Genomic DNA, 21,737 nt, shown 5'->3' with positions numbered 1-21,737 from the left:
TCTGTCTCTCTCCCACAGCCTGTCTTTGTCCTGTCTCCCTCCAGTCATTCACACACACACACAGGGTCAGTTCAAGTGGCTGCCCCTCCGTGAACTTGGTTCTGCTGGAGGTTTCTTCCTGTAAAAGGAGAGCTTTTCCTTCCCACTGTCGCCAAGTGCTAATTGTTGGGGTTTTCTATGTGTTATTGTAGGGTTCTTACCTTACAGTATAAAGCACCTTGAGGAGGTTGTTCTTGTGATCTGGCGGTATATCAATAAAATTGAATTGACTGTGAAGCACAAATATGCTGTATTTATTTAAATTTCTTTCTCTCTCTTTTTTTTAGTATACACACTTCTGTAGTCCCCCTTAATCTGGACATAACTGTTGAAAGTGTCATCTATTTCACATGCTATCCGATGGTTAAGTGATGACGTGACAAATCCTACTTCCGGGCCTAAAGTAGTCTGCGTTTAATATGGCTTTTGTGTTGTTAACATGCTTAATGTTTTGTATTTTCTTCTATTTAATCTCAAAAAGCTCCTAAAACAGTCAGTGATCACTGTTGACCTCCCTCAGCTTTTATTACCGCTAATCATTTATTTAAGCTCAGTTTTTAAAACCTTAGAATGTAACTGCAGCCCAGCCCATGCAGCAGTATATGAATGACTAACCTCGTATTGTGGATGGATTATCTCAGTTGTTCTCCTGGCTGAAGTTTGGTCCTTTTACAGCATCCTGCCATGCGATTACATTTGTTCCTGACCACCGAGAACACTCACGTTAACTTTTATCGAGTGGGAAAAAAGTTAGCTTGTTTATATTATGCTAACATAGCTGTGTTGCTAGCGGTCACGTAGCACATCATTATATACCAGCTAGCCCAACTTCAGTAACCCTACAAACGTCACTGCTGTTTAGCTTTCTGTCTTCATTTATGTTGGAAGTGATAGCAGAGCTGTACGTTTTCATTTGTTTCCAAAACCCGGCAGTCAGGACATGCTATATTGTATTTAGATAGAAGCTAGCGAGCTAACTCCCTGCTAACTTCTAACTCCGTTAAATGTCATAAATTCCGTTTTCATGGATGCCTGGATGTTAAACTCAATTGTTACACCTGGTAGAGCAGAACGCTGATCATTTTATTAAAGATGAAAGACTTTAGACAGTTTTTCAACGCTTAGTAATGCCATAGTTATCGTTTGATATATGGACCTGCAGCAGAGTTTAGGTCCAGACACGGCTAGTGACGTCAGACTGAACAAGGAGACGACTAAGCTCCAGTTACATCAGTGAAAGTAAACAAACAATATATATAAGAAGAGTAAGAAAATAAATATACACTTTAGGACTAGGGATAAAGGGATCAATAACAATTTAAAATTTACAGTTTGATGATTTAAAGTCTCACACACAACCGAAAGGGGAGGAGGGGGCGGCTGCTTCCAAATAGAGCGCATTTCATTCATAATGATGTAAATCCAAGCCCATTATGTATTCATGATTTGAATCCTGGGTTGTGTGAAATCTCAGAAATGCACCCTAGACAAAGTGAATCTGTGAAAGGTGTGTTAGATCATGTTGTGGTGATCCTTGGGTTGAGGGATGGGTGTTCATACTGCAGTGCAAAATTAAAACCAATGGAAGATGGACAAGAAAAGTTCAAAGCCATCAGGTCCTCAGTTTAGAAAAAAGAGAAAAGAAGAGGAGGAGAAACGAGCAAAAGATACAGGTAAGCAGATGTGTCATTGGATAATGGCAGGTCATCCTGAAACAATCAGAATCAAAATACTTTATTAATCCCTAAGGAAATTATGTGGATTACAGTTGCTCCAAGAAGAAATGGTAAAAATAGTAACAGTAACGGACTAAACTCCAAACAATATATTATATTACAGATTTTAATATTAATTAGTCATTGTCAATTGTTGATTTGTTCTGTTCTCATTGTATGACGAATTATGATGGCTGTTTGGTAGCCGTTTGCATACTATGCATACTCTCTCTCTCTCTTCATATGTGTGTGTGTGTGTGTGCACAACAGCTTTATGTTAATGTACAAATATGTTTATGTGGTTTCCATGGGTTTTGCATCTTCTTTAAGTGCGCGTCATTCCATCTCGGATTTGGACAAGACTGGTAAGCTCTCAACTTGCTCTCCGTCTGATATGATCAGGGTTTTTTGTGTGTTTTCTTGAGGTTTTGCGACGCTGCGTGTTAAAGGCCTAGCAGCCGTCATTTAGCCAATGTGAGCCACTCTGTAAGAGCAGGTGGGAGGGAACAGCTGCTTCTGTTGTAAACGTGCTTCCGACTTGGAAATTTCCTCGGTCGAGTGGGTTATCTGGCATTTCCCCTCTTGAGTTTTCTAAACACTAATTTTTGTCGATATTTTAAGTTTGTTAGTTGGACAGAGTTAAATTAGATGTCGAAAGTTACTCTTGTCTACTGGTGTTTGTTATTTAAAAGGAATCTGACAAGATGATTCAAATAAAAACAAACGGTCAAAAACTAATATTTGGCTCTCACTTATGCTAGTCTGTTTTTGAATGTAAACAAATCATCCAATCTAACACAATTTCTGATACTTGTTTGCTGAAAGTTTAGGCGATGGTATGAGGGCAGTGTTTAATATAGCGTTATTTAACTATAAGCTATAAGAGACTTAGAGCTTTTTATTGTCATTGTGCAGTTTTTTGCACAGCGAAATTGGGTATAATCTGTTAATGTGGCTTTTGTATTTAGTTGTTGTTGTCCAAACTCACTGTACTGCTACCTAACCAGTGTAGGATTGATGTAGTATTTAAGTTTTCTTTCCCTTTCCCTTTTTCCAAAATAACAATGAGTTGTTGTTGTTTTTTTTGTTTTGTTTTGTTTTCAGTTCATAAACGTATGTGTCTATGTTCCTAATGCAGCTATGAACAATGACCATAGTTGACAGATCTTCAGAAAAGTCTGACCACGAGTCAGCCGGACTCGGACCTGGAGCTGCTGTGTACAACAGTACACCCTCCTCTGAGGACCAGCCCAAGGACCAAGGGGCTGGTCCTCAGAGTACACCCTCCTCTGAGGACCAGCCCAAGGACCAAGGTCAGAGCAAAGCCTGGCTTTTTTTCAAAATGTCTTTTTAAGCTGTTTGAAGATTTTTATTGTCAGACAGAATAGTTTTCCAACCAGTTTTAGCAAATATGGAACCACACTTTTTAGCCATTATTTACCCATATTTGTCAGAATTGGTTTTAGTAACGTACAGCTAATCTTTTTGCTTCTGCTTTCACACAAGTTTGACAACTGCTTTTGTGGGTGTTGTGTTGCTGCTTCCCTTCTCCGTTCATTCATCCAGTTATGTAATGCATCCAGCTTTGCATGATCAGTCACTTCAGCTCGTGATGCAATTGCTGTTTTTATATAAAGACCGGCAGCCCAACTTGTTTAGCAGAAACAAAGGAGAAGGCAAATTGTCCTATCTTTCTTCCTGAGGCTGTTTAGGAGTTTTTCACAGTGGCCAGAATCACATTATATAACTGTTAATAGTTGTAGCTATTACTGTGATGTCCTGACATGACTTTGCCATGTGCCAGTGTGTGGTTGTATAAGTAAGGTGGCATTAAATTATCTCCTTTTTAAAATGTATTGAAACAGATTTTTAGTAATAATTGTGGCTCTGTGTGTCAGTGATCAACAGTGGCGATGGAATTGACTTGCCCCAGAAGGTGCTGTTCTCACCAGATCGGCTCAGCCTAAATTGGGCCCAGGTTCACCTCATTGGTGCAGGCCTCCAGAACATGGGGAACACCTGCTTCCTCAACTCAGCCCTGCAGTGTCTCAGCTACACCCCTCCTTTAGCAAACTACATGCTGACGCGGGAGCACTCCAAAACATGTAAGTTTATTTCACCAACAGTGGTGTTACGCAGTCCTGCGCTGATTCTCACATTGTATCACTCCTTACTCACTCAGTATTTTGTCTCTGTCTCTGCTGCAGGTCATGAGCCAGGGTTCTGTATGATGTGTACCATGCAAAACCACATCATTCAGGTTTTTACCAACTCTGGGAATGTCATTAAGCCCATTGGTGTACTCAATGAGCTTGGGTGTAAGTGGATGACTGTTGTTGCTGTGCTCTGTGCAAAGTGTTTACCTATATTTTAATGATAGGAGGCGCTGTGTGACTGTTTACCTTTTGTAATTTTGGAGGGAAATAATCTGGAGGGATTTTGAATTCTGTTTTTAAATAAGTGTAAACTTGCATTTAACTGTGGTATCCTTTACAATAATTCACCTCCTGCTTTGTTTTTTGGTTCTGTTTTTCCTCGTTCCCCTCACACAGGGATTGCAAACCACTTCCGCTATGGAAGCCAGGAAGATGCTCATGAATTCCTGCGGTGCACAGTGGATGCTATGCAAAGGTCCTGCTTACCTGGAACCAAGTGAGTGTCATTTTACATTGCATGCATTCTAAACAAGTTAAACACACAAAAATATTTTTACTTGGGCTTGACAGTGTTTGCACTTTATTATGTAGTAAGATCCATAATTAGCTACGTAGAGGTAACACCGTGACAGTAGGAGAATATGAAATAAATCCTTTATCCTGTTTTTCAGGAAGTGCAGTTTATACTAGTTCCTTTTAACTATTAATGCTTCAATTGCTGAGAGTATTTTTCAGAAATGCAGATTCCTCAGTCTCTTGCCTGACTGACACCTCAGTTTACATACTAGGCAAGCCACTTGATATAATACCTCATTATTATATCAAGTTTTTTAATGAACTTGACTGCTCCAACACAGAAAGTATTCTTACACTGGGTGTGGTAGCTTGTTTTGGTAACAGGGCTTGAAAAGATCAGAAGCGGCTTAAACGTGTAGTAAAACAGGTGTCTGGGATTATGGCAGAGAGCTGCCAGACTTAGTGTCTAGTATAGATTTCTTCTGAGGCAACAGGGTAAGCAGTGTGAGCAGGAGCACTCAACCCCTCAGGTCATCTCTTATTCACCCTAATGGCATTAGTGCTATTATTGCAGCAGCAAAATTCAGAAAATCCAGGTTTTTCTATGTGTTACTATAGAGCTTCGAAGTCTATGTGCACATTTAACCAAAACTACACGTTTAACAGATGCACTGGGCTGAGTGTTGTGCTTCTTGTTAGGCTCCTAAAAATAATTTATTAATTCATTTATTTTTTTAAGAACCTAAAGTGTCAATTCTCATCAAATCAATTCTTCCCGTGTAGCAGCAGATGGCCTCTTAAGTAATTAATCGTGCTCCAATTCCTCCTATTGTCTTTTCTGCTACTTGAATACTGTAAAGTGATTGTCTGGTTCCAAAATGCTAAAAAATAAATGGTCAGTCAGTTAATTGTTGCACTGTCCTTATTAGTTAACTTTTGTGCTTTATCTTTTTATTATAGATTGGACAGGCAAACGCAGGCAACCTCTTTCATCCATCAAGTGTTTGGCGGGTACCTAAGATCCAGAGGTAAGTCACTGTTTTTTAAGGTTTGATTTATTTTTCTTTTATTTGTCTTTTTATGTCTTACAGCTTGTGTGATACTCATAGCACTGATTTCTGTTTCAGTTAAATGTTTAAACTGCAAAGCTGTCTCAGATACATTTGACCCTTTTCTGGATGTCACTCTGGAAATTAAGGTAATTGGACAACATTCAAAGTGACGTTGCTACTATGTATTCTCTGCATTATGGAGTGTGAGGTTTTTCCTCTCTCTCTCTGTTCATATAGACTGCTCCAAATGTCTCCAAAGCTCTGGAGCAGTTTGTCAAGCCAGAACAGCTGGGTGGTGAAAATGCTTATAAATGCACCAAGTAAGTCAAAGAGATGCCAAACCATGATGAGTTTTAGTGTTTAGGTGTGATTTTTGTCAACAAGCTGAATGTTTGTTTCCTTCAGGTGCAACAAAATGGTAACGGCCTCAAAAAGATTTACAATCCATCGCAGCGCCAATGTGCTCACCATCTCACTCAAACGCTTTGCAGACTTCAGTGGAGGCAAAATCACAAAGGCAAATGGCCAATAGTGTCTGCTTAAGTCATAAAGATACATGACAGATGCTTTGTTTTATTATAAAACAGGATATTTGCATGTAATGTTTGAATTTTTTTGTTTGGTGGTCATCAGGATGTGAAGTATTTGGAGCATCTGGATCTGCGGCCCTTCATGTCGCAGTCCCACGGGGAGCCCCAGCTCTACAGGCTGTATGCTGTGCTGGTTCACTCTGGATTGAGTTGTCATACTGGACACTATTTCTGCTATATTAAGGTACTGGCTGTGCCCGAATCTGTTTGAATGCTGCTGTTGCGTAGTACAAACAAACAAACACCATAAACAACACATTTCAGCAGAAAACTACTTTGTATGCATTGAAAGAAAGAAAAAAAAGACCCCTATATAACCATAAGATTCTTCTTTTTAGCTCAAATTCAATTCAGAAACTGAATCTGCTGTGTCACATCTCTCTCATTCTGTCTCACAGGCCAGCAATGAGCAGTGGTTTCAGATGAATGACTCGTCCGTGTCAGTCAGTGACATTAGCACTGTTCTCAACCAGCAGGCCTATGTCCTCTTCTACATCAAGTGAGTAAACATCGGTATTTTTAAACATTCTAGGCTTATTCCTTCAGTAGAACTTTTCCCATCATTATTTAATAATGTAGACATGTTTATTCTCACTTTTCTTGTAGAAAATGTATTATTATAACCTAATGTTATAATGTTGATGCTTTGTCATGGTTAATATTCTTTTTTCCATGTCATCAGGTGCACAGATGTGGGAAAAACTGGGGACTACAGCCACTTGAACCATAACGCTGGCATATCTGGTCAGGCATCTCCCCAGCCGGTGGTGAGCCCAGGCACCATCGCCACCATGCCTCACAACAGTGTTGGCTTCATAGGTCCCCAGCTGCCACCACACATGAACAAGGTACTTCCTCACCTGAGGATACTGATAATGTTGTTGTTTTTGTTAAACCCAGTGTTTCATGCAAAATACATTTGTACCTTTCAATTGTGTCTGTTTGAAAAGAATGAAATGATATCATATATTCCTTATTGGCCTACATTTGTACAAAATTCCAAATTATATACACAAAGTCATAGAAATCACTGCTCCAATTGGTCATCATGATTTTAATATTCTCTTTTTCCATAACAATGAAATACGCCTTGGACAAATATGACACGTCAATATTTCATTAGTGTTGTCACATCACATCCTGTAAGCATCGTCTGTCTGTGTCCTTTCTCTGGAAATTAATATTTCCAGCCAATATAGGCAATCCATCAACATGGCTGGAGAGTTGGTAGTTATATACAGTCTGTATAAGTGTGGTTAATCCAATGAAGATTTGTAAGGAGATGGCAGTTACTGTGAATTTACAGCAGTTACACAGTGATTAGTAATAAACAGAGCCAGTGAGAGTGAGTGGATATAAGAAAGTCAGTGACTCAGGTGTGTCGATTGGTTCTGTTTGTGAGACTGGAGGAGACGTAGAAATCTTTTGTTTTAAATCTTAGTTAGGAAGATTCCTGTTTGAAAACAAGCACTTTTTGTGAGAAATACAAGAAGTACATCTGCAGAAAGCACACAGTTACATTCTGTCCATCATGTGGACAAAATCGAAAATGTTGAGCATTGAAAAACTGAGAACGTTGGGCAAGTTCAAAATACGTGTTTGTAAGAACGAAAAACCAAATTGTTCCTAAAATAGTTATGGAAAGTCACTGTTGTATGTCTGTGTTCTACATGTTTATCTGATGGAAAATAAAGGTGCTATTGTTTTATTGCAGTTTCTTGACAATTCTGAGTGGATTTACACAGTATGGGTCAAAATGACCCGCAACAAAATCAATGTCACTTTTTTGTTTTTCAACATAATACAAGGGTTAATTTCCAAAACTTCCATATGATCTTCAATTTGTAGCAGATCCACTATCACACAGCAGCTGGAGCAGTTTCAAATGGAGGTCAGTCCACTGCTGCCACCTGTGGCCAAGTACCAAGCCTACCATAGCCTACTACTAGATTAACTTGCTATGATGACATTGAGTAGAGGCTGAGTGGCTGCACTTACCCCTGGTACATCCAAATCTACCCACAAACATGTTGAAAGATGCAATGGCAGCAATGTGGCTTGTCAACACTGAAAACAATCAGTAAGCAAAGACAACAGGGATCACTTTTTTCTGTTTATTTAACATGCACAACATTTGTAGTCGCCTTCTGCACAGGGGAAGTCCACACACACTGTGTGGTACCACTTTCCACAGAAGGTGCATTCAATCTACAAGACTGAATGAGAAAGTCAGGGTCATTGTCTGACTGTTTATTACTAATCACTGTGTAACTGCTGTACATTCACAGTAACTGCCATCTCCTTACAAATGTTTATTAGATTAACCACACTTATACAGACTGTATATAACAACCAACTCTAAAATGTTTGTGCATGAAACGAATTCAGACGTGCTGCAGATGTGTGTCACAAGTTGATCTGGCTGTAGGCTGTGGCACTTGGCCAGTGGTGGCACTGGTTGACTCGAGTCCATGTTAGTGCACACAAAGTAAACTGCTCGCTTTAGTTGTGAAGCAAAAACGCTGAATTCGGAGAAACAAACCGTGTGAGGGGAACGATAACGACAACAAGAGTCTCCCGATCGTTTACTCTTGTTGTCCTGTGAACAACATCGGCATGGTGTTAATTGTTTGCTGTTTTCGCGATCGCGTCGCGCATGAGGATAACCCTAGGTAAACTCGCCACATTTTTAAACATTTTGTTGTTCAACAGCATCAAGACTGACGGAGTGTGTTTGAGATAACCTCACAAGTGTCACAGATGACACATTTGGCGTTTTTTTGCTAGTCTGTAGGTAGCAGCTCCTGAAACGGAAGTCTGCCACACATCTGTTCGACTAACGCCAGTTGATCTAAACGCCAGTAGATCTGGAACACCGGCAGCCTCGCCTCTGTCAGTGCGCCTCAGGGCGGCTGTGGCTACAATTTAGCTTGCCATCACCAGTGTGTGTGAATGGGTGGATGACTGAACGTGTAAAGTGCTTTGGGGTCCTTAGGGACTAAGTAAAGCGCTATACAAATACAGGCCATTTACTTAATGCTGAAATCTAATCTATTGTATTAAATGGGTATGCTTATAGTTTGGGTAATTTTGTTATGTCAAGAAGTTCTGTTTTAAAACTTAATCTCTTGTTAACTGTTCAGATTGCTGAGGTGATTGATGATCGACCTGAGGAAGTGAAACAGATGGAAGTTTTTAGGACCAGCAACAGATGGAAAGCAATTGGAGGTAAATAAGAAGTCACAGAAGTAGGGGGGGATTTGTGCAATATTAAGTTAAGACTGTTGTTTACTATAGTTTTACTTCCTCTCCTAAAAGTGGATCAAAATGATGACACAGAGGAAGGAAATGGAAAAGAACATCAAAATACAGAGGCTGGCTCATTAAGCAGAGGTATACATGACTCACCCGAGTTGTCTTCAAAGAGAAGAGGACAGGATTCTCCTGTCAAAAAGACCCGGCATGACTCTCCAGACATCTCTCCACCAAAGAGAAGTCGGAAGTACTCTCCGGATGTCTCTCCTCACAGGACAAGACGTCACGACTCTCCTGATGTCTCTCCTCCCAGGAGAAGACGTCATGACTCTCCAGATGTCTCTCCTCCCAGGACTAGACCTCACGACTCTCCAGATGTCTCTCCTCCCAGGAGAAGACGTCATGACTCTCCTGATGTCTCTCCTCCCAGGACTAGACCTCACGACTCTCCAGATGTCTCTCCTCCCAGGAGAAGACGTCATGACTCTCCAGATGTCTCTCCTCCCAGGACTAGACCTCACGACTCTCCAGATGTCTCTCCTCCCAGGAGAAGACGTCATGACTCTCCAGATGTCTCTCCTCCCAGGACTAGACCTCATGACTCTCCAGATGTCTCTCCTCCCAAGAGAAGACGTCACGACTCTCCTGTTGTCTCTCCTCCCAAGAGAAGACGTCATGACTCTCCAGATGTCTCTCCTCACAGGACTAGACCTCACGACTCTCCAGATGTCTCTCCTCCCAGGAGAAGACGTCACGACTCTCCTGATGTCTCTCCTCACAGGACTAGACCTCACGACTCTCCAGATGTCTCTCCTCCCAGGAGAAGACGTCATGACTCTCCAGATGTCTCTCCTCCCAGGACTAGACATCACAACTCTCCAGATGTCTCTCCTCCCAAGAGAAGACGTCACGACTCTCCTGATGTCTCTCCTCCCAGGAGAAGACGTCATGACTCTCCAGATGTCTCTCCTCCCAAGAGAAGACGTCACGACTCTCCAGATGTCTCTCCTCCCAGGAGAAGACGCCATGACTCCCCAGACTTGTCACCACCAAGACAGTGTTCAGGAAAGTCAGAAAAAATGCAAAGTAAAGGTCAGTGATCCATTTAAATTGTAAAGTGGAATCTGGTGTGGCATATGAATAAAAGTAAAAAGCAGAGACCCATTTAACATGAGTTTTGAATTGAAATTTATTTTAAAGACATAGCTTGATCTAATAATAAATCTTTAATTTTTGTCCAAAAGGCATTACAAAATGAAAATTAACAAATTAACTGTGTCTTTGTCAGATTCAGCCTCCAACAAAAGCAAGCTCAGCTCATCCTTGTTAAGTAAAAAACGCTCACCGGATCCTCATCGGTCAGCGGTGGCTAAGAAGGGTCAGAATAGACATGATTCAGACTCGGATCCGTCTCCCCCGAGGAAAAGGCCCCTGAAGGGAAACGCCTCAGACTCCGACCAATCTCCCCCAAGGAGGCCCTCAAAAACTAAACGGGGCTCAGACTCCGACCAATCTCCCCCAAGGAGGCCCTCAAAAACTAAACGGGGCTCAGACTCTGACCAGTCTCCACCCAGGGGGCAGCCACCGAGTGGAAGGGACTCGGATGGAGATTTGTCACCACCTCGTAGGCCAGGCCAGTCACAGGTAAGCAGACTGTGTTGGAACAAAGATTAATGTCAAATCTGATTTCACTCAAATGTTATATTTTTCAATTGTCTTTTTTTTTTTTATAACCAGGGCCAAAGGATGCTATCTGGTGGAAAGGCAGGCCTGGTTTCTGTGGACATTTTAAGGAAAGAGCAAAAGGAGAACAGACGCAGAGAAAAACACAATCAGCCACTTGAAGGTTTCATCAACTTTTCTCTCTTAAGATTTTTTTACACCCATTGATTGAAGAGCTTCATACAGCTTTGCATCTCATTTCAGCTTATCATCTATATTGTCGTATTTTATTTAGTCCTAAAATTAAATAATGAAGTTTCTACATACTTACCCATTCATCCCCTTTGACCAGATGAATCGCGTAAGGCTCAGACGATTTTCAGAGACAAAAGTGGCAAAAGGAGGGATCTGGATTCAGAGAGAAATGAACAGAAAAAGAAAGCTGGTGAAAAAGCGGCAAGAGACGAGAAATACGCTCAGTGGGGAAAAGGGTAAATGTGCATGATCATTTCAAATATCACAGTTTATGTGATTATATCCACATAAAAAATTATAAAAGTGGTTCAATGGTTTATGTTAAAATGTATGTATAGGTTGGCACAGATCCAGATGCATCACCAGAAACTTAAGGAAGCGCTGCGCGAAGCCCTTAAGCCACTTGAGGATCTTGACCGCATGTTGAGAGAACAGGAAAGAGAAGGCGATCCTATGGCTGCAATGCGCAGGCGTAAAAAGGACCGTGGCACAAAAACACAAGATATTTAACTCAAAGAGAAGAGGACAGGATTCTCCTGTCAAAAAGACCCGGCATGACTCTCCAGACATCTCTCCACCAAAGAGAAGTCGGAAGTACTCTCCGGATGTCTCTCCTCACAGGACAAGACGTCACGACTCTCCTGATGTCTCTCCTCCCAGGACTAGACCTCACGACTCTCCAGATGTCTCTCCTCCCAGGAGAAGACGTCATGACTCTCCAGATGTCTCTCCTCCCAGGACTAGACCTCACGACTCTCCAGATGTCTCTCCTCCCAGGAGAAGACGTCATGACTCTCCTGATGTCTCTCCTCCCAGGACTAGACCTCACGACTCTCCAGATGTCTCTCCTCCCAGGAGAAGACGTCATGACTCTCCAGATGTCTCTCCTCCCAGGACTAGACCTCACGACTCTCCAGATGTCTCTCCTCCCAGGAGAAGACGTCATGACTCTCCAGATGTCTCTCCTCCCAGGACTAGACCTCATGACTCTCCAGATGTCTCTCCTCCCAAGAGAAGACGTCACGACTCTCCTGTTGTCTCTCCTCCCAAGAGAAGACGTCATGACTCTCCAGATGTCTCTCCTCACAGGACTAGACCTCACGACTCTCCAGATGTCTCTCCTCCCAGGAGAAGACGTCACGACTCTCCTGATGTCTCTCCTCACAGGACTAGACCTCACGACTCTCCAGATGTCTCTCCTCCCAGGAGAAGACGTCATGACTCTCCAGATGTCTCTCCTCCCAGGACTAGACATCACAACTCTCCAGATGTCTCTCCTCCCAAGAGAAGACGTCACGACTCTCCTGATGTCTCTCCTCCCAGGAGAAGACGTCATGACTCTCCAGATGTCTCTCCTCCCAAGAGAAGACGTCACGACTCTCCAGATGTCTCTCCTCCCAGGAGAAGACGCCATGACTCCCCAGACTTGTCACCACCAAGACAGTGTTCAGGAAAGTCAGAAAAAATGCAAAGTAAAGGTCAGTGATCCATTTAAATTGTAAAGTGGAATCTGGTGTGGCATATGAATAAAAGTAAAAAGCAGAGACCCATTTAACATGAGTTTTGAATTGAAATTTATTTTAAAGACATAGCTTGATCTAATAATAAATCTTTAATTTTTGTCCAAAAGGCATTACAAAATGAAAATTAACAAATTAACTGTGTCTTTGTCAGATTCAGCCTCCAACAAAAGCAAGCTCAGCTCATCCTTGTTAAGTAAAAAACGCTCACCGGATCCTCATTGGTCAGCGGTGGCTAAGAAGGGTCAGAATAGACATGATTCAGACTCGGATCCGTCTCCCCCGAGGAAAAGGCCCCTGAAGGGAAACGCCTCAGACTCCGACCAATCTCCCCCAAGGAGGCCCTCAAAAACTAAACGGGGCTCAGACTCTGACCAGTCTCCACCCAGGGGGCAGCCACCGAGTGGAAGGGACTCGGATGGAGATTTGTCACCACCTCGTAGGCCAGGCCAGTCACAGGTAAGCAGACTGTGTTGGAACAAAGATTAATGTCAAATCCGATTTCACTCAAATGTTATATTTTTCAATTGTCTTTTTTTTTTTTATAACCAGGGCCAAAGGATGCTATCTGGTGGAAAGGCAGGCCTGGTTTCTGTGGACATTTTAAGGAAAGAGCAAAAGGAGAACAGACGCAGAGAAAAACACAATCAGCCACTTGAAGGTTTCATCAACTTTTCTCTCTTAAGATTTTTTTACACCCATTGATTGAAGAGCTTCATACAGCTTTGCATCTCATTTCAGCTTATCATCTATATTGTCGTATTTTATTTAGTCCTAAAATTAAATAATGAAGTTTCTACATACTTACCCATTCATCCCCTTTGACCAGATGAATCGCGTAAGGCTCAGACGATTTTCAGAGACAAAAGTGGCAAAAGGAGGGATCTGGATTCAGAGAGAAATGAACAGAAAAAGAAAGCTGGTGAAAAAGCGGCAAGAGACGAGAAATACGCTCAGTGGGGAAAAGGGTAAATGTGCATGATCATTTCAAATATCACAGTTTATGTGATTATATCCACATAAAAAATTATAAAAGTGGTTCAATGGTTTATGTTAAAATGTATGTATAGGTTGGCACAGATCCAGATGCATCACCAGAAACTTAAGGAAGCGCTGCGCGAAGCCCTTAAGCCACTTGAGGATCTTGACCGCATGTTGAGAGAACAGGAAAGAGAAGGCGATCCTATGGCTGCAATGCGCAGGCGTAAAAAGGACCGTGGCACAAAAACACAAGATATTTAACTCAAAGAGAAGAGGACAGGATTCTCCTGTCAAAAAGACCCGGCATGACTCTCCAGACATCTCTCCACCAAAGAGAAGTCGGAAGTACTCTCCGAATGTCTCTCCTCACAGGACAAGACGTCACGACTCTCCTGATGTCTCTCCTCCCAGGACTAGACCTCACGACTCTCCAGATGTCTCTCCTCCCAGGAGAAGACGTCATGACTCTCCAGATGTCTCTCCTCCCAGGACTAGACCTCACGACTCTCCAGATGTCTCTCCTCCCAGGAGAAGACGTCATGACTCTCCTGATGTCTCTCCTCCCAGGACTAGACCTCACGACTCTCCAGATGTCTCTCCTCCCAGGAGAAGACGTCATGACTCTCCAGATGTCTCTCCTCCCAGGACTAGACCTCACGACTCTCCAGATGTCTCTCCTCCCAGGAGAAGACGTCATGACTCTCCAGATGTCTCTCCTCCCAGGACTAGACCTCATGACTCTCCAGATGTCTCTCCTCCCAAGAGAAGACGTCACGACTCTCCTGTTGTCTCTCCTCCCAAGAGAAGACGTCATGACTCTCCAGATGTCTCTCCTCACAGGACTAGACCTCACGACTCTCCAGATGTCTCTCCTCCCAGGAGAAGACGTCACGACTCTCCTGATGTCTCTCCTCACAGGACTAGACCTCACGACTCTCCAGATGTCTCTCCTCCCAGGAGAAGACGTCATGACTCTCCAGATGTCTCTCCTCCCAGGACTAGACATCACAACTCTCCAGATGTCTCTCCTCCCAAGAGAAGACGTCACGACTCTCCTGATGTCTCTCCTCCCAGGAGAAGACGTCATGACTCTCCAGATGTCTCTCCTCCCAAGAGAAGACGTCACGACTCTCCAGATGTCTCTCCTCCCAGGAGAAGACGCCATGACTCCCCAGACTTGTCACCACCAAGACAGTGTTCAGGAAAGTCAGAAAAAATGCAAAGTAAAGGTGAGTGATCCATTTAAATTGTAAAGTGGAATCTGGTGTGGCATATGAATAAAAGTAAAAAGCAGAGACCCATTTAACATGAGTTTTGAATTGAAATTTATTTTAAAGACATAGCTTGATCTAATAATAAATCTTTAATTTTTGTCCAAAAGGCATTACAAAATGAAAATTAACAAATTAACTGTGTCTTTGTCAGATTCAGCCTCCAACAAAAGCAAGCTCAGCTCATCCTTGTTAAGTAAAAAACGCTCACCGGATCCTCATCGGTCAGCGGTGGCTAAGAAGGGTCAGAATAGACATGATTCAGACTCGGATCCGTCTCCCCCGAGGAAAAGGCCCCTGAAGGGAAACGCCTCAGACTCCGACCAATCTCCCCCAAGGAGGCCCTCAAAAACTAAACGGGGCTCAGACTCCGACCAATCTCCCCCAAGGAGGCCCTCAAAAACTAAACGGGGCTCAGACTCTGACCAGTCTCCACCCAGGGGGCAGCCACCGAGTGGAAGGGACTCGGATGGAGATTTGTCACCACCTCGTAGGCCAGGCCAGTCACAGGTAAGCAGACTGTGTTGGAACAAAGATTAATGTCAAATCTGATTTCACTCAAATGTTATATTTTTCAATTGTCTTTTTTTTTTTTATAACCAGGGCCAAAGGATGCTATCTGGTGGAAAGGCAGGCCTGGTTTCTGTGGACATTTTAAGGAAAGAGCAAAAGGAGAACAGACGCAGAGAAAAACACAATCAGCCACTTGAAGGTTTCATCAACTTTTCTCTCTTAAGATTTTTTTACACCCATTGATTGAAGAGCTTCATACAGCTTTGCATCTCATTTCAGCTTATCATCTATATTGTCGTATTTTATTTAGTCCTAAAATTAAATAATGAAGTTTCTACATACTTACCCATTCATCCCCTTTGACCAGATGAATCGCGTAAGGCTCAGACGATTTTCAGAGACAAAAGTGGCAAAAGGAGGGATCTGGATTCAGAGAGAAATGAACAGAAAAAGAAAGCTGGTGAAAAAGCGGCAAGAGACGAGAAATACGCTCAGTGGGGAAAAGGGTAAATGTGCATGATCATTTCAAATATCACAGTTTATGTGATTATATCCACATAAAAAATTATAAAAGTGGTTCAATGGTTTATGTTAAAATGTATGTATAGGTTGGCACAGATCCAGATGCATCACCAGAAACTTAAGGAAGCGCTGCGCGAAGCCCTTAAGCCACTTGAGGATCTTGACCGCATGTTGAGAGAACAGGAAAGAGAAGGCGATCCTATGGCTGCAATGCGCAGGCGTAAAAAGGACCGTGGCACAAAAACACAAGATATTTAACTCAAAGAGAAGAGGACAGGATTCTCCTGTCAAAAAGACCCGGCATGACTCTCCAGACATCTCTCCACCAAAGAGAAGTCGGAAGTACTCTCCGAATGTCTCTCCTCACAGGACAAGACGTCACGACTCTCCTGATGTCTCTCCTCCCAGGACTAGACCTCACGACTCTCCAGATGTCTCTCCTCCCAGGAGAAGACGTCATGACTCTCCAGATGTCTCTCCTCCCAGGACTAGACCTCACGACTCTCCAGATGTCTCTCCTCCCAGGAGAAGACGTCATGACTCTCCTGATGTCTCTCCTCCCAGGACTAGACCTCACGACTCTCCAGATGTCTCTCCTCCCAGGAGAAGACGTCATGACTCTCCAGATGTCTCTCCTCCCAGGACTAGACCTCACGACTCTCCAGATGTCTCTCCTCCCAGGAGAAGACGTCATGACTCTCCAGATGTCTCTCCTCCCAGGACTAGACCTCATGACTCTCCAGATGTCTCTCCTCCCAAGAGAAGACGTCACGACTCTCCTGTTGTCTCTCCTCCCAAGAGAAGACGTCATGACTCTCCAGATGTCTCTCCTCACAGGACTAGACCTCACGACTCTCCAGATGTCTCTCCTCCCAGGAGAAGACGTCACGACTCTCCTGATGTCTCTCCTCACAGGACTAGACCTCACGACTCTCCAGATGTCTCTCCTCCCAGGAGAAGACGTCATGACTCTCCAGATGTCTCTCCTCCCAGGACTAGACATCACAACTCTCCAGATGTCTCTCCTCCCAAGAGAAGACGTCACGACTCTCCTGATGTCTCTCCTCCCAGGAGAAGACGTCATGACTCTCCAGATGTCTCTCCTCCCAAGAGAAGACGTCACGACTCTCCAGATGTCTCTCCTCCCAGGAGAAGACGCCATGACTCCCCAGACTTGTCACCACCAAGACAGTGTTCAGGAAAGTCAGAAAAAATGCAAAGTAAAGGTCAGTGATCCATTTAAATTGTAAAGTGGAATCTGGTGTGGCATATGAATAAAAGTAAAAAGCAGAGACCCATTTAACATGAGTTTTGAATTGAAATTTATTTTAAAGACATAGCTTGATCTAATAATAAATCTTTAATTTTTGTCCAAAAGGCATTACAAAATGAAAATTAACAAATTAACTGTGTCTTTGTCAGATTCAGCCTCCAACAAAAGCAAGCTCAGCTCATCCTTGTTAAGTAAAAAACGCTCACCGGATCCTCATCGGTCAGCGGTGGCTAAGAAGGGTCAGAATAGACATGATTCAGACTCGGATCCGTCTCCCCCGAGGAAAAGGCCCCTGAAGGGAAACGCCTCAGACTCCGACCAATCTCCCCCAAGGAGGCCCTCAAAAACTAAACGGGGCTCAGACTCTGACCAGTCTCCACCCAGGGGGCAGCCACCGAGTGGAAGGGACTCGGATGGAGATTTGTCACCACCTCGTAGGCCAGGCCAGTCACAGGTAAGCAGACTGTGTTGGAACAAAGATTAATGTCAAATCCGATTTCACTCAAATGTTATATTTTTCAATTGTCTTTTTTTTTTTTATAACCAGGGCCAAAGGATGCTATCTGGTGGAAAGGCAGGCCTGGTTTCTGTGGACATTTTAAGGAAAGAGCAAAAGGAGAACAGACGCAGAGAAAAACACAATCAGCCACTTGAAGGTTTCATCAACTTTTCTCTCTTAAGATTTTTTTACACCCATTGATTGAAGAGCTTCATACAGCTTTGCATCTCATTTCAGCTTATCATCTATATTGTCGTATTTTATTTAGTCCTAAAATTAAATAATGAAGTTTCTACATACTTACCCATTCATCCCCTTTGACCAGATGAATCGCGTAAGGCTCAGACGATTTTCAGAGACAAAAGTGGCAAAAGGAGGGATCTGGATTCAGAGAGAAATGAACAGAAAAAGAAAGCTGGTGAAAAAGCGGCAAGAGACGAGAAATACGCTCAGTGGGGAAAAGGGTAAATGTGCATGATCATTTCAAATATCACAGTTTATGTGATTATATCCACATAAAAAATTATAAAAGTGGTTCAATGGTTTATGTTAAAATGTATGTATAGGTTGGCACAGATCCAGATGCATCACCAGAAACTTAAGGAAGCGCTGCGCGAAGCCCTTAAGCCACTTGAGGATCTTGACCGCATGTTGAGAGAACAGGAAAGAGAAGGCGATCCTATGGCTGCAATGCGCAGGCGTAAAAAGGACCGTGGCACAAAAACACAAGATATTTAACTCAAAGAGAAGAGGACAGGATTCTCCTGTCAAAAAGACCCGGCATGACTCTCCAGACATCTCTCCACCAAAGAGAAGTCGGAAGTACTCTCCGAATGTCTCTCCTCACAGGACAAGACGTCACGACTCTCCTGATGTCTCTCCTCCCAGGAGAAGACGTCATGACTCTCCAGATGTCTCTCCTCCCAGGACTAGACCTCACGACTCTCCAGATGTCTCTCCTCCCAGGAGAAGACGTCATGACTCTCCTGATGTCTCTCCTCCCAGGACTAGACCTCACGACTCTCCAGATGTCTCTCCTCCCAGGAGAAGACGTCATGACTCTCCAGATGTCTCTCCTCCCAGGACTAGACCTCACGACTCTCCAGATGTCTCTCCTCCCAGGAGAAGACGTCATGACTCTCCAGATGTCTCTCCTCCCAAGAGAAGACGTCACGACTCTCCTGTTGTCTCTCCTCCCAAGAGAAGACGTCATGACTCTCCAGATGTCTCTCCTCACAGGACTAGACCTCACGACTCTCCAGATGTCTCTCCTCCCAAGAGAAGACGTCACGACTCTCCTGTTGTCTCTCCTCCCAAGAGAAGACGTCATGACTCTCCAGATGTCTCTCCTCACAGGACTAGACCTCACGACTCTCCAGATGTCTCTCCTCCCAGGAGAAGACGTCACGACTCTCCTGATGTCTCTCCTCACAGGACTAGACCTCACGACTCTCCAGATGTCTCTCCTCCCAGGAGAAGACGTCATGACTCTCCAGATGTCTCTCCTCCCAGGACTAGACATCACAACTCTCCAGATGTCTCTCCTCCCAAGAGAAGACGTCACGACTCTCCTGATGTCTCTCCTCCCAGGAGAAGACGTCATGACTCTCCAGATGTCTCTCCTCCCAAGAGAAGACGTCACGACTCTCCAGATGTCTCTCCTCCCAGGAGAAGACGCCATGACTCCCCAGACTTGTCACCACCAAGACAGTGTTCAGGAAAGTCAGAAAAAATGCAAAGTAAAGGTCAGTGATCCATTTAAATTGTAAAGTGGAATCTGGTGTGGCATATGAATAAAAGTAAAAAGCAGAGACCCATTTAACATGAGTTTTGAATTGAAATTTATTTTAAAGACATAGCTTGATCTAATAATAAATCTTTAATTTTTGTCCAAAAGGCATTACAAAATGAAAATTAACAAATTAACTGTGTCTTTGTCAGATTCAGCCTCCAACAAAAGCAAGCTCAGCTCATCCTTGTTAAGTAAAAAACGCTCACCGGATCCTCATCGGTCAGCGGTGGCTAAGAAGGGTCAGAATAGACATGATTCAGACTTGGATCCGTCTCCCCCGAGGAAAAGGCCCCTGAAGGGAAACGCCTCAGACTCCGACCAATCTCCCCCAAGGAGGCCCTCAAAAACTAAACGGGGCTCAGACTCTGACCAGTCTCCACCCAGGGGGCAGCCACCGAGTGGAAGGGACTCGGATGGAGATTTGTCACCACCTCGTAGGCCAGGCCAGTCACAGGTAAGCAGACTGTGTTGGAACAAAGATTAATGTCAAATCTGATTTCACTCAAATGTTATATTTTTCAATTGTCTTTTTTTTTTTTATAACCAGGGCCAAAGGATGCTATCTGGTGGAAAGGCAGGCCTGGTTTCTGTGGACATTTTAAGGAAAGAGCAAAAGGAGAACAGACGCAGAGAAAAACACAATCAGCCACTTGAAGATTTCATCAACTTTTCTCTCTTAAGATTTTTTTACACCCATTGATTGAAGAGCTTCATACAGCTTTGCATCTCATTTCAGCTTATCATCTATATTGTCGTATTTTATTTAGTCCTAAAATTAAATAATGAAGTTTCTACATACTTACCCTTTGACCAGATGAATCGCGTAACGCTCAGACGATTTTCAGAGACAAAAGTGGCAAAAGGAGGGATCTGGATTCAGAGAGAAATGAACAGAAAAAGAAAGCTGGTGAAAAAGCGGCAAGAGACGAGAAATACGCTCAGTGGGGAATAGGGTAAATGTGCATGATCATTTCAAATATCACAGTTTATGTGATTATATCCACATAAAAAATTATAAAAGTGGTTCAATGGTTTATGTTAAAATGTATGTATAGGTTGGCACAGATCCAGATGCATCACCAGAAACTTAAGGAAGCGCTGCGCGAAGCCCTTAAGCCACTTGAGGATCTTGACCGCATGTTGAGAGAACAGGAAAGAGAAGGCGATCCTATGGCTGCAATGCGCAGGCGTAAAAAGGACCGTGGCACAAAAACACAAGATATTTAACTCAAAGAGAAGAGGACAGGATTCTCCTGTCAAAAAGACCCGGCATGACTCTCCAGACATCTCTCCACCAAAGAGAAGTCGGAAGTACTCTCCGAATGTCTCTCCTCACAGGACAAGACGTCACGACTCTCCTGATGTCTCTCCTCCCAGGACTAGACCTCACGACTCTCCAGATGTCTCTCCTCCCAGGAGAAGACGTCATGACTCTCCAGATGTCTCTCCTCCCAGGACTAGACCTCACGACTCTCCAGATGTCTCTCCTCCCAGGAGAAGACGTCATGACTCTCCTGATGTCTCTCCTCCCAGGACTAGACCTCACGACTCTCCAGATGTCTCTCCTCCCAGGAGAAGACGTCATGACTCTCCAGATGTCTCTCCTCCCAGGACTAGACCTCACGACTCTCCAGATGTCTCTCCTCCCAGGAGAAGACGTCATGACTCTCCAGATGTCTCTCCTCCCAGGACTAGACCTCATGACTCTCCAGATGTCTCTCCTCCCAAGAGAAGACGTCACGACTCTCCTGTTGTCTCTCCTCCCAAGAGAAGACGTCATGACTCTCCAGATGTCTCTCCTCACAGGACTAGACCTCACGACTCTCCAGATGTCTCTCCTCCCAGGAGAAGACGTCACGACTCTCCTGATGTCTCTCCTCACAGGACTAGACCTCACGACTCTCCAGATGTCTCTCCTCCCAGGAGAAGACGTCATGACTCTCCAGATGTCTCTCCTCCCAGGACTAGACATCACAACTCTCCAGATGTCTCTCCTCCCAAGAGAAGACGTCACGACTCTCCTGATGTCTCTCCTCCCAGGAGAAGACGTCATGACTCTCCAGATGTCTCTCCTCCCAAGAGAAGACGTCACGACTCTCCAGATGTCTCTCCTCCCAGGAGAAGAC

At 43.7% G+C, this 21,737-nt stretch overlaps 4 protein-coding genes across 4 annotated transcripts; all 4 read left to right on the top strand.

The window, feature by feature from the left end:
* The first annotated feature begins 467 nt into the window (after positions 1–467).
* On the top strand, positions 468–11,889 carry LOC147320585 (uncharacterized). The gene is made up of 19 exons (XM_086308694.1): positions 468–1,712; positions 2,085–2,119; positions 2,893–3,067; positions 3,653–3,859; positions 3,962–4,072; positions 4,307–4,406; positions 5,387–5,454; positions 5,554–5,624; positions 5,716–5,798; positions 5,884–5,995; positions 6,112–6,252; positions 6,467–6,567; positions 6,751–6,916; positions 9,212–9,296; positions 9,387–10,415; positions 10,612–10,967; positions 11,061–11,169; positions 11,338–11,476; positions 11,579–11,889. The coding sequence occupies exons 3-19, from the start codon at positions 2,902–2,904 to the stop codon at positions 11,748–11,750; spliced, it is 3,216 nt and encodes a 1,071-aa protein (XP_086164820.1). The 5' UTR covers positions 468–1,712; positions 2,085–2,119; positions 2,893–2,901; the 3' UTR covers positions 11,751–11,889.
* Positions 11,890–12,652: 763 nt separating this feature from the next.
* On the top strand, positions 12,653–14,978 carry LOC147320584 (uncharacterized). Its single transcript, XM_086307629.1, has 3 exons — positions 12,653–12,695; positions 12,915–13,219; positions 13,923–14,978. Exons 1-3 carry the CDS (start codon positions 12,653–12,655, stop codon positions 14,976–14,978), a joined length of 1,404 nt encoding a protein of 467 aa, XP_086163755.1.
* Positions 14,979–15,132: 154 nt separating this feature from the next.
* LOC147320583 (uncharacterized) lies at positions 15,133–17,769 on the top strand. The gene is made up of 2 exons (XM_086307628.1): positions 15,133–15,522; positions 16,226–17,769. Exons 1-2 carry the CDS (start codon positions 15,133–15,135, stop codon positions 17,279–17,281), a joined length of 1,446 nt encoding a protein of 481 aa, XP_086163754.1. The 3' UTR covers positions 17,282–17,769.
* On the top strand, positions 17,436–19,860 carry LOC147320582 (uncharacterized). Its single transcript, XM_086307627.1, has 2 exons — positions 17,436–17,774; positions 18,478–19,860. Exons 1-2 carry the CDS (start codon positions 17,436–17,438, stop codon positions 19,570–19,572), a joined length of 1,434 nt encoding a protein of 477 aa, XP_086163753.1. The 3' UTR covers positions 19,573–19,860.
* The last annotated feature ends 1,877 nt before the right edge of the window (positions 19,861–21,737 follow it).

This window comes from Aulonocara sp. 'chitande type north' Nkhata Bay, linkage group LG10, assembly GCF_057382095.1.
Source record: "Aulonocara sp. 'chitande type north' Nkhata Bay isolate Kocher_YH1m ecotype deep benthic linkage group LG10, A_spYH_male_GT1.1, whole genome shotgun sequence".
Lineage (NCBI taxonomy): Eukaryota > Metazoa > Chordata > Actinopteri > Cichliformes > Cichlidae > Aulonocara > Aulonocara sp. 'chitande type north' Nkhata Bay.
The sequence above is the reverse complement of the archived record's forward strand: the minus strand, read 5'-3'. Positions and strand labels throughout refer to the sequence as shown.

Coding starts and splice junctions, on each gene's coding strand:
- LOC147320585 (XM_086308694.1), top strand. CDS start 2,902: ATGACCATAGTTGACAGATCTTCAGAAAAGTCTGACCACGAGTCAGCC. Junction 5,799..5,883: donor AATGCTTATAAATGCACCAA/GTAAGTCAAAGA, acceptor TGTTTCCTTCAG/GTGCAACAAAATGGTAACGG. Junction 10,416..10,611: donor AGAAAAAATGCAAAGTAAAG/GTCAGTGATCCA, acceptor TGTCTTTGTCAG/ATTCAGCCTCCAACAAAAGC.
- LOC147320584 (XM_086307629.1), top strand. CDS start 12,653: ATGACTCCCCAGACTTGTCACCACCAAGACAGTGTTCAGGAAA. Junction 12,696..12,914: donor CCAAGACAGTGTTCAGGAAA/GTCAGAAAAAAT, acceptor TGTCTTTGTCAG/ATTCAGCCTCCAACAAAAGC. Junction 13,220..13,922: donor GTAGGCCAGGCCAGTCACAG/GTAAGCAGACTG, acceptor GCATGTTGAGAG/AACAGGAAAGAGAAGGCGAT.
- LOC147320583 (XM_086307628.1), top strand. CDS start 15,133: ATGAAAATTAACAAATTAACTGTGTCTTTGTCAGATTCAGCCTCCAAC. Junction 15,523..16,225: donor GTAGGCCAGGCCAGTCACAG/GTAAGCAGACTG, acceptor GCATGTTGAGAG/AACAGGAAAGAGAAGGCGAT.
- LOC147320582 (XM_086307627.1), top strand. CDS start 17,436: ATGAAAATTAACAAATTAACTGTGTCTTTGTCAGATTCAGCCTCCAAC. Junction 17,775..18,477: donor GTAGGCCAGGCCAGTCACAG/GTAAGCAGACTG, acceptor GCATGTTGAGAG/AACAGGAAAGAGAAGGCGAT.